General features: G+C 49.8%; 1 protein-coding gene across 1 annotated transcript; it reads left to right on the forward strand.

The window, feature by feature from the left end:
- Window positions 1-285: 285 nt before the first annotated feature.
- DMTN (dematin actin binding protein) lies at window positions 286-14,842 on the forward strand. The gene is given in 15 exon segments (XM_080926952.1): window positions 286-584; window positions 789-863; window positions 1,375-1,530; window positions 3,033-3,077; window positions 3,439-3,538; window positions 3,839-3,895; window positions 4,166-4,318; window positions 5,332-5,456; window positions 5,903-6,008; window positions 12,593-12,657; window positions 12,805-12,853; window positions 12,985-13,106; window positions 13,110-13,235; window positions 13,486-13,566; window positions 13,658-14,842. Coding segments are annotated over 15 exon segments (1,392 nt in total). The 5' UTR covers window positions 286-566; the 3' UTR covers window positions 13,772-14,842.
- Window positions 14,843-15,428: the final 586 nt, after the last annotated feature.

The following is a 15,428-nucleotide window of genomic DNA, read 5'->3' on the forward strand; positions in this document are numbered from 1 at the left end:
TCCCCATGGGTTCTCTTCCTCGGGCCTCTGGCTCCCTATGCTTCGAGTCTTAACTAATGACTCAGCGTCCCCCTGTTAACCTTCTGGGGAAAATAAAGATTTGGCTGAGCAAACTGGGGAGTGAAACCAGTGGCTGGAGTGGGAGGGGCCAGCACCGATTGGGAGAGGGCCCAGGCCAGAGTAGGACCAGGGCAGGGGTGACAAGCTTGAGGATATAGAAGCCTGTCCACCCTGGGATGCCAGCTGACCCCTGCCGTCATTTCCTCTGAAGCCAGAGAACAATGGCTTAAAAAACAAGTGCAGCCGATTCACGCAGCCGCCGCCTGGCCATTTGCACGCACAACTCCCTGGTGCTGAACCCAGCGCCGCGGAACCTGGCAACTTAACGCCCTTACTAGGGCTCACTGTCCTTCCAGCCACCCGCGGTCAGCAGCCCAGAGAGGCCCAAGGGATGAGGACACCACAGAGCGCTGTGACGCCCTCGCTGCAGGAGCCTGGCCGAGCCTGACGTCTGTCCTCTCACGTGCGCACCGGCCCCGAGGGAGCGGCCGGCCAGTGGCTGCCGCATGGAACGTCTGCAGAAGGTGAGCGGGTTGCACCCAGGGCCAGGGTGGGGACCGCTGCTCTCCCAGGTCAGCTCGGGAGTCGCCGGCGCCACCTGGTGGCCACCTCCGCACAGCACACCGGGTTTTCCCACCCCACCCCATCCTGAGGCCCAGGGCAAGACCCACTCCCACACCCTCGCACCCACGCGCATGCCCACTCCGCCACCTTCTCGCTCTCTCCAGCAACCTCTTACCTCCCCGGGGAGCGTCAGCTCCTCCAGAGACTCCAGTGTGCCCGGCTCTCCCTCCAGCATCGTGGTGAGTACTTATGACCACCTGCACCTCAGCTGGGAGGAGGGAGGGGCGGATCCCCTTCACCCTCCCCCACAACCCTCCCCACTCCCGCATGGAGGGAGGTCCTGTGAACTCTTGCAGGTGAAAAGACCCAGAGATCCCAGCGGAAGCTTCCTACTGCCTTGGAAAGGGCTGGTCTAGGTGCAAAGAGCCTCAGAGGCAAAGAGCTTTTTCTTTTTAAAGGGACCTTCCAGAGGCCATGATGAGGCAAACCTATAGCCCCAGCATTTGGGAGGTGGAACTAGAACGAACAGATGCAGCCACAGAGAGGGTTTGAGGCAAACCTTGACTAGATGAAATGCTGTCTCAGAAATTAAAACAAGCGCTCGTTCTAGGTCCTTAGGAGGAACAGAAGAGAGCTGTTAACATGAGCATTGACTTCTAACACGTTTTCCTAATAACCAAGTCCAGCCAGTGAGTCCAGTGCCCTAGTGATGCTCTGGGGAACATTTCCATTTGGACCATTTTCCTTCAGGCCAAGATGGACAACCAGGTGTTGGGCTACAAAGACCTGGCTGCCATCCCCAAGGACAAGGCCATCCTGGACATTGAGCGACCTGACCTCATGATCTACGAGCCCCATTTTACCTATTCCCTCCTGGAACATGTAGAGCTGCCCAGAAGCCGGGAGGTAAGAAGGGATCGTTTGTGCAGGCCTGATGGGAGCTGGGGGAACAGGGAGTGGGGATCCTCCCGGCAGCCCTTCTTGGAGGCAGAAACAGGCTATGCCCAGGAGTGAGCACTTGTTTGGTCAAAGTGAGCAGCAGGCTCAAGACCCAGCTGTGGCCAGGAAACAACTGGAGCAGCTACAGCTGAACAGTGGCAACATGGAGAAAGGTAGGGAAAGGCTGGAAGATCAAAATACACAGGAGCTCCAGAAATTCTAGGCCAGAGAGCAGTGAAACATTGTAGCCAGAGAGCAGTGAAACATTGTAGCCAAAAAGCAGTGAAACATTGTAGCCAGAGAGCAGTGAAACCTTGTAGCCAGAGAGCAGTGAAACATTGTAGCTAGGGAGTGGTGAAACATTGTAGCCTCAGTTTGCACATTTGTCACATAGAAGCCGTTGTTGTTGTTCTACTTCTAAAGAATCATATATTATTTTATTTATTTATCTAAGTACACTGTTGCTGGCACTCCAGAAGAGAGCATTGAATCCCACTACACCCCATGCCATTGTTGGGAATTGAACTCAGGACCTCTGGAAGAGCAATCAGTGCTCTTAACCACTGAGCCATCTCTCCAGCCCGTGGTTCTTCTTATGCACCTCAGAAAGAAGTATACAGGGCAGTGCTTGGTCGGGAACTTTGTCTTCCAGAAAGGGTCATGGTCATGGTGGTGCTCACCTTTAATCCCAGTATGCAGAGGCAAAGGCAGACAGATCGTCAGGACTTGGAAGCCAGCCTGGTCTGTGTAGTGGGCTCCAGGCTAAGCAAAAGGCTACATAGTAAAGTCCTATTTCAAAATACATATATACACACACACACACACACACACACACACATACATACATACATATATAAATACATAAGTAAAAATAAAAAAGAAAGGAAAGAAGGAAGAGAGAAAAGAAGTTAGTAAGTTAAGGCATGAGCTGGTGAGGTGGCTCAGCAGGTAAAAGCACTTGGATGCATGTAAGCCTGATAACTTAAGTGGCATCCCCAGAACCAATGGTGGAGGAAAAGAACTGACCCCTGAAAGCTGCCCTCTGACCTCTGACCTCCACACATGGGCTGTGGCATATGCGTGCCCACACTCAAAAAGTAACCACTAAGACAATACAGTTTGAATTTTAGGAAGGGAAAGAGGTCATTTTGGAGAGAACAGCTGGCAGACTGGGAAACCTGAGGACCAAGTGGCCCTGAGAAGTGACTCCACAGGCGCTGCTCTGTTGCTTTGACCCCTCCCTTCCTTGCTGTGCTCTGCAGTGGGGGTCACACTTAGTTCAGGGCATGAGGCGCACTGTTCCCAGAGAACACTGGGCCAGGGAAGGATGAAGACCAGGCCAGAGATCAGCAGGGACTCCAGAAGGAAGGGGCCTGCTAGCAAGATAGGGGAAGCTGGGGAGATGGGGTTGACATGGTCCCTCTGAGGGTCTATTCCCACCTGTGATTCTGATCAATCTCTGTTCACAGTGCTCACTGTCACCCAAATCCACATCTCCCCCACCGTCTCCAGAGGTCAGTTGGCTTTGGTCTTGCTTTGTTTGGGCCCTCAGCTCCCCTCCCCCAACATGGCCAGCCCCAGCCCAGCAAAGTCCAGGGGATGACAGAGTCAGCAAATCCTGGCTGGCTGGTCCCTGGCCAACTCATCCATCTGCCAGGCCCAGGGCCTCTTTTAACCCTTTCTCTCTGGGTAGGCACACTGAGTGGGCGAATGTTCCTAGAATGTGCTTTTTCTGTCATGCCATTGCCCCGGGGTTGGGATGTGGGGCTGCTGGTGTGGGAAGATGGAAAAGGTGGCCGGAGGTAAATCCATGTGCGTACATGGGAATGGGAAGGGGTAGGGGGGTATAGCCACAAGCTGTGTACTTCCGCATAGGTGTGGGCGGAGAGCCGGACACTTGGACTCATCTCTCAGACTTCAACACCAAGGATCACAGGGACCCCTAGGACCAGCCTGCCCCATTTCCATCACCCTGGTATGTTTTATTGTCAGCCTAGCTCCGTTCTTTCCTTGGGATTTCAATTTTCCTTCAGGACCTCCAGACCCCTTACTCTCGGTCCCTACTCTGTGGTACTAGGATGTCAGGCAGAACTAGTAGAGTGGTCTTGCTATCTCTTCCTTCTCACCAACCCAGAAAAGTGCAGAAGGCCCCGCCTTCCGAGGCGTGGTCTGAGCTGTTTGGCTCATGCCCCCCCCCACCTTCTGTTTACCTCCATTTTGTCCCTGGAGCCACCATCCCCTGTCATCATGTCCCTTTTTTCTCATCCGCTCTCAGAGACTACCCGCCCGGATTTCAACATCTACAAGAAGCCACCCATCTACAAGCAGAGAGGTGAGGGTTCTCCTGACTTCCTGGGTGCTCCTCCTAGCACACACTGGTGGGGTGGTGGAGCTGGGCCATGTGTTGAGAGCCAGGAAGGGAAGGGAGAACAGCTTCTCCCTGTTAGGCCCTGGGATCTTTTGTGTGTCTGAGTTCTCGTGGGTGTGAAGGAGAGGTGAGGGAGCTGGAGCTGAGGGGGGGCCGAGCTGGCTGGCTGTATGGTTAGTGGGGGTGGGGTGTAGGAGTGGAGGAGGTGTGGACTGATCCTGGATCTATCTGCAGAATCCGTGGGAGGCAGCCCTCAGAGCAAGCACCTCATCGAAGACCTCATCATTGAATCATCCAAGTTCCCAGCAGCACAGCCCCCTGACCCCAACCAGCCAGCCAAGATCGAGACTGACTACTGGCCTTGTCCCCCATCGCTGGCCGTTGTGGGTAGGGAAAACTGGGAAAAGGGGAAGAAAGAGGCAAGGGTCCCCAGTCATTACTCCTTCCTGGTCCCAGGGTTTCCTATGTAACAGCCCTGGCTGTCCTGAAACTGGATCCGTCGTAGACCAGGCTAGCCTCAAACTCAGTGATCTCCCTGCCTCTGCCTCCGAGTGCTGGGGTTAAAGGCATGCACCACCATGCCTGGTGCTCATTTTTATTTTTTAAGGTTTGGGAGGATATGGGCATGAAAGTTGAGTGCCTAGGATGCCCGTGGCAAAGCATCACCCTGGAGCTGAAGTTACAGGGGTTTGGGAAGCAGCCCGTGTAGGTTGGGAATGGAACTCAGGTCCTTTGGAAGAACAGCCTTAACCACTGAGCCATCTCTCCAGCGCCCGTCTTTACTCAGTCACTCAGCAGACATCTCTCCAGCTTCTGCTATAGCCAGACCCTGTCAAAGTGTTTGTAACTTTCCTTTGGCTTTTGTTGTTGCTGTTGTGTTGTTTTGTTTTGGGTTTTCAAGATAGGTTTCTCTGTGTAGCCCGGAATGTGGAGACCAAGGCCTTTCATTTATTTTTTCTCTTTTCCAAATCTCCTATTACAGGGTCTGGCTATAGCAGAAGCTGGAGAGATGTCTGCTAATGGGAGCTGGAGAGCTGGCTCAGTGGTTAAGGCTGTGTGCACTGTTTTCTTCTTTGATTATGTAGAAAATAAAAAAGGGTTTAACAAGGTGTAGAGGTGCATTCGGGAGGCAGAGGCAGACAGATCTCTGAATCTGAGGCCAGCCTGGTCTACAGAGTGAGTTCCAGGACAGCCAGGGCTAGGCAGGGAAGCCCTGTCTCTAAAAAGAAAGAAAGAGAGGTAGAGAGGTAGAGGGAGAGAGAGGGAGAGAGAGAGAGAGAGAGAGAGAGAGAGAGAGAGAGAGAGAGAGAGAGAGAGAGAGAAGGAAAGAAGGAAGACTTTGAAGTGTTCTCCACAAGCTGGAGAAGCCAGCAGCTGAGTGGCCACATTGTATTTCCTAGAGACAGAATGGAGGAAACGGAAGGCATCTCGAAAGGGGGCCGAGGAAGAGGAGGAGGAGGAAGAAGACGACTCTGAAGAGGAGATTAAGGCCATCAGGGAGCGGCAGAAAGAGGAACTCAGTAAGGTAGCATCTTGCCCCAACAGACCCCCACCACCCTTATGCCATCTAGGTGAAAATTACTCTGGCCCCAGAAACATCTGTATTTGAGCGGTGGGAGGTGCCTCTCCTTTACTGCGATGCCTGGCCTTTCAGCAGCTTTAGAACGGTGCTCCTGGACATTCAGATCCAAAGCCAGCACCAGGTTTTGGCAGGCTGATCTAGGGGTTGTCCAGAGAGGCTCTTGACATGGTGACTTAGAATAGAGGAGCCCCTGTGGAAGGGTGCCACTGAGCATCTCCAGCAAACCGAATACGTTTGAGTGTCCAATAAAATCAGTGGGCTCCAGGTGCGGACTAGCCACCTGGGAAAGCCATTGCTAATCCTCCCAGATTGAACCCCAAGTTTGCACTTTTCAGAGATGGGGAGCTGGTGTCTTAGCCTTGGCCCCGTTCTCCTCCACCCGCAAACAGGTTACTTCCAACCTGGGAAAGATGATCTTGAAAGAAGAGATGGAAAAGTCCTTGCCCATCCGGAGGAAAACACGCTCTCTGCCTGACCGAACACCTTTCCATACCTGTGAGTGCTGTGGCTCAGAATTATCTGGCCAGGGTTGGATGTGTGTGTGTGTGTGTGTGTGTGTGTGTGGCTATTAAACCGTTATACTTAAGAGATTCAGTCTGAGTGTGAAACCCACGTGTGTACTCCTTTAGGGCAAGAGCATGAGCCAATAGTCAGAACAGATAGAGATCAGAAGTTCAAGCAGTGTGACCCCTGACTTCATTTAATGGGCACTTACTGAGGGACATTATGGGTACAAAACACAGCCATTTTCTCTGGCCAGGGAAAGTGCAAATCTTTGTGGCTTTTGGAGCAGTGTGGCAGGTGAGGGGGACAGAATATCAGTGAGTATTTTGAAAGGCCAGTAAGAAGGCCTGGTTGGCTCCCCTAAGTGGTTTTTTTTTTTTTTATGATTTATTTATTTTATGTGCATGGGTGTTTTGCCTGCATGTGTCAGTATGAGTGTGTCAGATCCCCTGGAGTTACAGACAGTTGTGAGCTACCACGGTGGTGCTGGGAATTGAACCCAGATCGTCTGGAAGAACAGCCAGTGATTTTAATCACTGAGCCACCTCTCCAGCCTCCCCTAAGTCTTAGAAGAGGCAAATAAATGGTGCAGAAGGTCCTTCCAAATGTCAAGAACAGCATGGGAGCAAAGGCTGGGAGCTCGAACCAGTGTGGCAGCTCAGAGAGCATGGGCACCGAGTACCATGCAGTGAGACAGAGAAATGGGTGAAGGGGCCTTGAGTTCAGAGCCTCTGAGCAACCCTAACTAGCCTGGACTAATCTTTTTTTTTTTTTAAGATTTATTAATTTATTATATATAAGTACACTTTAGCTGTCTTCAGACACACGAGAAGAGAGCATCGGCTCCCATTACAGATGGTTGTGAGCCACCATGTGGTTGCTGGGAATTGAACTCAGGACCTCTAGAAGAGCAGTCAGTGCTGCTAACCATTGAGCCGTCTCTCCAGCCCCAAGGGGATGATTCTTACTCAGGCTACCACAGACCCTATCTCCTAAACAACAACAATAACAAAAATGTAGGTTTCTCTAGAAATGAAACTAGACTCAAGGTGGAAATGGGCTCTGTCCCAGATTCAAGGAACTACGAGGTTTCATTGCAAAAAGGAAGCAAAATCTATGGAGACAAGCTTCTGAACTGGCTTGTAGCTGAACATATTAGTCAGCCTTCTGCCGCTGTGTGGAAATACCTGGCCAGGCCTGTGAACCCGGCTGCTCAGGAGACTGAAGCAAGAGAATTGAACATTTAGGGCATCTGGGCAGAGTAGTATGCGCCTTTAATCCCAGCACTTTGTAGGCAGAGGCAGGTGGATCTCTGTGAGTTCAAGACCAGCCTATCCTACATAAAGAGATCTTGTCTTGGAAATAAAAGGAAGGAAAGAAGGGAAGAAAGGAAGAAAGAGAGAGAGAGAGAGAGAGAGAGAGAGAGAGAGAGAAAGAAAGAAAAAAGAAAGAAAGTTAGTTAGGTTAAGGCCTACCAAGGCTCAGAGTAAGCTTAAGTCTAGCCTACAACTTAGTAGACCCTGTTTCAAAATAAAAACCTTTTAGAGCTGGGCTGGAGAGATGGTTCAGCAGTTAAGAGCACTGGCTTCTTTTCCAGAGGACCCAGGTTCAATTCCCAAATATCAGCTCACATAGAGTTTGCCCTCAGCCTTCAGACAATTCCTCCTGTGTAACTCCAGTTCCAAAAGATCTGACACCAGCACACAGATGTGCATGCAGCAGAACACTAATGTCCATAAAATAAAAGGAAATAAAACATTTAAAAAAACAAAAACTATCAGAGCTTGGTCTGGTGGTGCACCCCTTTAATCCTGGTGTTTAGAAGCAGACAGAAGCAGATCTTTGTAAGTTCAAAGCCATGATGACCTAGGGAGTCCCAGGTCATCTACAGTGGCATAATGAGACCCTGTGTTTTCTTTCTGGGTGTTTTGTCTGCATGTATGCCGGTGCACTGCATGCACAGAGGCCAGAATAGGGTATAAGATTCCCCTCGGACTACATGGTTGTGAGCTGCCGTGTGGGTGCTGGGAACCAAATTGGGGGTCCTCCAGAAGAGCAGCCATCTCTTTAGCTCCAAATTCCTACCTTTTAAAAAGGTGTGTGTGTTTCTGTGTGTGTCTGAGTGTGTGTGTGTCTGTGTATGTCTTTATGTATGCTGTTGTGTGTTGGGAGTAGATATCAGAGAACAACTTTGTAGAGTCAGTTCTATTTATTTCTACTTCTATGTAAGGGATCAAATTTACATTGTCAGGATTGCAAGGCATTTTGCCTTTACCCCTTGAACCATCTCTCTGTTCCTGCTCCTACCTTCTTAACTCCCATCCTTTCTGAAGCTTTGCTGAAACTATATCCTAACAATCACACATCTTTTTGGGTTCGGAGAATTAATTGCTCAGATTAAATCCACTGAAGTGAATCCCACGACCCATTAGAAGGTCGGATAAGGGAGAGAGGTGTCAGGGCTTTATTCATGTACAGCAAATGGTAGGAACTGAGTTTGGCAAGCCAGAAGCTGGAGGGTCTGCAGCTAATATGTGTAGGAAATGGGAAAAGAAAGTAAGATTACTCTTGAAGAAAGGAAAGGGAAGTTGGGTGACCAGGCCTGCGGAACATTAGTGCCTTAGCTAGCGTGCTCAGTGATGGCCTATGTGTTCAAGGGCTACATAGTGAGACCCTAGCTTTAGAAAAGGAAAATCTAGACTGAGGAGCATGGAAGACCTCCTCAACTGAAGGAAGGACCAGGGCTGCTGAGACAGAAGCTGGACTACTTGTTGGGAAGATTGCAAGGTCTTTCCTTCGTGGTGATGCTAGTTCAGAGCTGTGGTAGTGTTTTAGTCACGGTTTCTATTCCTGCACAAGCATCACGACCAAGAAGCAAGTTGGGAAGGAAGGAGTTTATTCAGCTTACACTTCCACATTGCTGTTCATCACCAGAGGAAGTCAGGACTAGAACCCAAGCAGATCAGGAAGCAGGAGCTGATTCAGAGGCCATGGAGGGATGTCACTTATTGGCTTGCTTCCCCTGGCTTGCTCAGCCTGCTTTCTTATAGAATCCAGGTCTATCAGCCCAGGAATGGCACCACCCACAATGGGCTGGGCCCTCTCCCCTTGATCACTAGTTGAGAAAATACCTTACAGCTGGATCTCATGGAGGCATTTTCCCAAATGAGGCTCCTTTCTCTGTGATAACTCCAGCTTGTGTCAAGTTGACACAAAACTAGCCTGTACAGGTAGTATGACAGAGGAGGAGTGGCTGATCTGTTGCTCATGTTTAACAAGGAAGGTGCTGAGGGAGGGACTGCAGTGCCAGGCAACTGTCTCCAGGGCATAAGTCTTAGGAAGTGGGTAGAAGACTGGAACAAGAGACACAGTAGGCCTGGGAATTTATTTGCTTTTTTTTTTTTTGTAGGGGTTGTTGTTTGTTTGGTCAGTTAGAGGTATGCCTCCATACCTCTGCCTACAAAGTACTGGGATTAAAGGCATGCACCACTATGTCCAGGTGCCTGAAATGTTCAATCTTGGGTAACTGATGCTAGCTCAAACTCTTATTTTGCTGAGGATGGCCTTGAACTCTCTGTCCTCCTGCTGCTGCCTCTAGTGCTGTGATTATAAACATTTGCTGCCAGAACTGAAGGACCCAGTAAAGTGACCATGGCTAGGATGGATGAAGCACCCAGGACTCAGGTTTGGGGTGGGTGGGAAGATTTGCAAAGGGCTTTTTAAAGAATATAAAGTCTGTAGTTGAGACCTAGAGTAATACAAACCGTCCCAATGGGGTGGATACAGTCTCAGTGTTCCAGATTCTTCTATTCGCCAAAGAAACAAGCTCTGTGACTTTCCTTTTGGCTTTGTAAAGTTAAATAGTCAAGTGCCCTCCTTACCATCGCTTCACCACAAGACCAGATATATAAGTCATGTGTCCTGTAGGTTCTTGACAGATCTAATTAGGTGTAACAGCGTAGAGTCATGGAATTGTCACTTTCAAACATACACATTGTGTCCCCGTTAAAGTTTCTATTGTGGGGCTGAAGAGACGGCTCTCAGTGGTTAAGAGCATTGACTGCTCTTCCAGAGGTCCTGAGTTCAATTCCCAGCAACCACATGGTGGCTCACAACCATCTGTAATGGGATCTGATGCCCTCTTCTTGTGTGTCTGAAGACAGCGACAGTGTCCCCACATACATGAAATAAATAATAAATCTTTTTTTAAAAGTTGCTATTGCGGTGATAAAACACCATGATCAAAAGCAACTTGGCAAGGCAAGGGTTTATTTTGTCTTACAGCTTGTAGTCCATCATCCAGGGAGGTCAGGGCAGGAACCTGAAGGAGGAACTGTAGAGGCCATGGAGGAGTGCTCCTTACTGCTTGCTTCTCCTGGCTTTCCTGGTTTGTGTTCTTCTAGGATCTGTGACCACCTGCATAGGGGTAGTGCCACCCACATCAATCATCAGCCAAAAACCTGCCCCCACAGGCTTACCCACAGGCTTACCCACAGGTCAGACTGTTGAGAGCATTTTCCCAACTGAGGTTCCGCTTTCCCAGGTGATTCTAGGTAGTGTCAAATTGACATAAAAACAGCCAGCATGCATTCTGAAAGTGATTTGGAGTGAGCATTTTTTATATGATCTTGATGTATTGTAATTCTGTCCATCAAAATATAAATGTTCCTTATTATTACATCCTCATGACATACTTCAGCAGTGAATGGTGACTAGGAGAACCAGTGACTTTCTTTTGTCTCCCTCAGCCCCCATAACTCTAGGAGGTTCTGGGAATCATAACTCAGGTTCGTGTGTTCTCACAGCAGTTAACCCCGAGCCAGTCCCCGAGAGCTGCTTGTTTCCTGTGCAGACTTATCATCACCCTTATCCAAAATGCTTAGGATTTGAAGGGTTTTAGACTCAAAGAGCCTTTTGTTTCATTTCCTAGATCTTAGGATATTTGAATAAACTTTACTAAACTGGAGACTCCCTAATCCTAAAGTGAAAAATCTGAAACCAACACTTTTAAATCCAAAACTGAGAACTATACCAACAAGACTGAAGAAGTTTAGGATCCAGAGGAGACTGGATTTCAGATTTTGAACTTTCAGTTTAGAGATGCTAAACTGATTTGAGAGTAAGCGCTGGGTTCCCCAAACCTGTTTTGTTCTCAGGCACTGAGCTTCCAGTAGACTTAAAGGATGGATGCTTATGTCCTAACTCCTCTGGACAGCTAACAAAATGCCTGTCAAAGCAACTGCAATAGGATGCCAGCCATTTCTATTAATTAGAGACATGAAACTTTAGGCTGGCCCACACTAAGAATGACAGCTTCTATCTGTGTGTGGTAGTAAATGCCTTTAATCCCAGCACTCAGGAGACTGAAGCAAGCAGGTCTTTGTGAGTTTTAGGCCAACCTGATCTACAAAGTGAGTTCCTTGATAGGGTTACATAGAGAAACCCTGTCTCAAAACAACAACAACAACAACAAAGACTGTTAGTTTTTAGATGTGGTGGCACATTCCTGTAATCTCAGCACTTTAAAGGATGAGACAAGTAGATCTTGAGTTCAAGGCCAACTATGGCTACATAGACCCCTGGATTTAATTTTTTAATTAATTTTTTTATTTATATGAGTACACTGTAGCTGTCTTCAGACACACCAGAAAAGGGCATCAGATCTCATTGCAGATGGCTGTGAGTCACCGTGTGGTTCCTGAGAATTGAACTCAGGACCTCTGAAAGAGCAGTCAGCGCTCTTAACCACTGAGCATCTCTCCAGCCCTACCCATGGATTTAAAAAACAAAGAACCTTGTTGTAAACCAATCTCTGTAATTATAACTTGTAGTGTTAAAAAATTTAGTGATTTACAAAAGGCACAAGTTGCAAATAATGCAGTATAAGTGTATCTCCAGTAATGCAAATAGGAAGTGTGTATGTGTGTGTATGTGTGTAGTATAGTGTAGACGAACAACTATACAGGTTTGTTCATATGTGGAGGCCAGAAGAGATCACTAGGTGTCCTGCACTATTGCCTGTGCCTTACTTGAAGTGGAAGCTGGATTGGCAGTGATCCCCCTGTCTCAGCTCCACACAGTGCTGTGGTTATAGGTACACACAGCCATGCTCTGCTTTTTAAGCGTGTGCTAGACTCCAAACTAGGTCATTCTTGCAAAGCAAGTCCTCTTCCTTAGCCAGCTACATAGCCTCAAATGGGAAATATCCTGACTGCATTCACTTCACTAAGACTGTGCCATCAAATGGCCAGAGGTTCACTGCTGTTAATACCATTGTACCTGCCTTAGAGATTTCACTAAGAGCTGTCATGTGTTTATAGATCTAGAACTTACTTCATAATGGCTGAAGGGAAATGAGCCTCAACTTTGCCTGAGGTTCACATGAGGCTTTTGGCTCACTTCTAGTTAGGGAAAAGAGGGAAGACATAGACTCAGCAAAAGCCACAGTGTTCTCACTGTGGAAGTCCATAGAAGCCTTGCTGGGTTCTGGTCAGGGAAAGTTGTGGAGGCAGCCCTCTTAGGAAGGACTGTCAGAGGCCAAGGAACTTAACCTGGGCCCTCTTGCTCTCTTTCAGCCTTGCATTCGGGAACATCGAAATCCTCTTCTCTTCCTTCCTACGGCAGGACCACCCTGAGCCGGGTAAGGCCTTAGGACCGAGCAGGGGCTGCTTTGGAGAGGTGTATGCAGTGCTTCTGAGTGTCCAAGCACTTGGAGGTCTCCTCGGAGTAAAGGAGACTGTTGAAGGTTGTCCTCAGCTTCCTCTGATTTCTTTGTATCGTTTCCTAGCTACAGTCTACAGAATTCAGCCCATCCGGAAGTGAGGCTGGGAGCCCAGGTGAGCAGTGGGGTCACGCGTTGCTGGGACCGGGGCCTCCACAGACTGTCCAGTGTGGGCAGTGGTTTGTTTAAGATCAGATGAAGGTGTGGCTTCCGAAACTTTCTAAACCGCGGTTCTTATCTCCTTAGGCCTGCAGGTGAGTGCCCCCTGGAGGGGAGCAGGAGAAGCTCAGGAAACCCGAGCCAGGCATGGGGACTGGTGGGGGAGGGGGTTCGGGCCGACAAATTGCTTGGTGAAGACTGAAGACGCCTAGGGTAAGGTTGAGAAGGTCCCCCTGACCCACTCTGGCTCACTGAGGCTTTGGTCTCCCCAGAACGGAGAGGGCCAGAGGGGGAGGATGGATCGGGGGAACTCTCTGCCCTGTGTGCTGGAGCAGAAGGTGAGGGCAGGGGACCTGACCACCACAGTGGGGTGGGCTTCAAGGGGGGTGGTGAAGTCCACCAAGCTGAATGCGCTCAGGGTGCTCCTGGAGGTGACAGGGTGGGGGGTGGCGGGCATCAGGGGAGCTGAGGGAGATGAATGGCAAGATGGCATGAATCCCAGTGGCCTCTGCAGGGTGATCAGGGGACTCAAGGGGGTTATGAGGACAGGAGACCAGGAACCTAAGAGGGCTCTGTCTGCCTCTCCAGATCTATCCCTATGAGATGCTGGTGGTGACCAACAAGGGGAGAACTAAGCTGCCTCCGGGCGTGGACCGCATGAGGCTTGAGGTATGCAAAGAAAGATGTGTGGCATGGGGGAGGGGCCACCCAGTGGGGCTGCCTTTGATTTTAACACTCACTTGACTCCATGTCCCCACAGAGGCATTTGTCAGCAGAGGACTTCTCTAGAGTCTTCGCCATGTCTCCCGAGGAGTTTGGCAAGCTAGCCCTGTGGAAGCGGAACGAACTCAAGAAGAAAGCTTCCCTCTTCTGACATCCCTGCCAGCTCGCCCTGTCCGTGACAGTACCTTCCTTCTGCTGCTTCGAGGCCCTGAAGCTGGGGCTGTGAGACCCCGCAGCCTCTTCCTCTGCTAGCTGGGAGCAGCAGGAGGCAGGGCAGAGGCGTTGGGCTCCATTCCTCAGGGAGAGAGCCAAGAAGTGCACAGTCCCAGAGTCATGAGGCATGGACTTCCTTCCCCACGATGGGCCAGGGGGCCTTACCTTTTCCCTGGGCTCCACTGCCTAGCCAAACCCAGCCCGGACTCCAGCACACCGTCAATGTTTGCACCCGTTCCCTGTCTGTCATCCCACACGAGGGTCCCCAGAAGACAGTGAGGAGAAATGAAGGGGGCTTAGTGGAGAGGTCTGTCTGCTGTCCTGTACTGGGGGAGGCGGCAGCTCTGGGACCCTGTGCCTGTCCACCCAAAGGCTCCAGCCAGCTGCACTCCTGACAGCTTCCTGCACTCGGGCCTGATGCTTCTCTAACTGGCAGAAGCAGGCTTTACCTGGGCCTCCAGTGGGAGGTCACCCTCCCACAAGCTTGTCTGTCCCGTACTCTGCAACCCCTAAGCTTCAAATCTCTTGCTCAAGACCCAGGGCTTATTCAAAGCCGTGGCTACGAGCAGAGCCGCTGTTCACGCAACGCCTCACCACCACCAGCCTCCGGGCAAAACCAGATAGGATGCATCCTTCTAACACCTGTCCAGGGCCCATTGAGCCCGAGCCTCAGCTTCCCTTATATGGGATCGAGAGGCCTAGCTTAGGGCATCTCCGAGAGTCCAGGCCCCTAGGTCCCTCCATTTGCCATGCATCTCCTCCTGTGCTCTCTACAGAATGTAATTTATTGGGGCACCCTCTGCTGCTTCCCTTCCCCGACTCCCTGTCCTACCTAATTGCACTTCCAGTCCCGTCTGTCCACATATGTACGTGTATATAATTATACATATATATACATATATCTATTTTGCCCAGGTCTGGGTTTCGTTTTTTACCCAGACCCTGGCACTCCCTTTCCACTGTGTGTGTGATCATGCTGGGAGGGGTAACTGCTTGGAATTAAAAGGTTGCACTGGGTCCCTAAATCTATTGTTTCTGTCCCTGCCTCTGCATGTCAGACAAGCTCTCTGCCACAACCAATAGTCTTACCTCTTTAGAAAGCTTTTGAGACAGACTCTCATTGAGTTGCCCAGGCTGGACCTGACCTCTCACTCTGTAGCTCAGAAAGATTTGGTCTTCAAAAAAGAAGACAGGGGCTGTGTTTGCACGTGGGAAGAGGACCAGCTGGCCAAAAAGGAAACAGATTGGAACCATTCAAAATGAAACAATGGTTTTATTACTATCAGACGGAGTTTGAAGACTGCCTCAAGTCACCTCTTCCACTTCCTGCATGTTGAGATGACAGGTGTACGCCATCACGCCTGGCTTGTTTGGTGCTCAGAAGCCAACCCAGGCTATGTGTGTGCTAAAAACTACACTCCCAGCCCCTGAACAATGAATGGTTCCAAGTAAAACCGTCTTTATGTTTACAGCATTATCCATGAAACAAACCTGTGAGGCCAATGGGACAGATTGTTTGATTCCTTCCAACAAATGAGAGAATGTTTTACCTGAAACCCAGCAATAAGTAGATGATGTATGGGGAGGGGTGACAA

The sequence above is a fragment of the Micromys minutus genome, assembly GCF_963924665.1.
Source record: "Micromys minutus genome assembly, chromosome: 12".
Taxonomy (NCBI): Eukaryota; Metazoa; Chordata; class Mammalia; order Rodentia; family Muridae; genus Micromys; species Micromys minutus.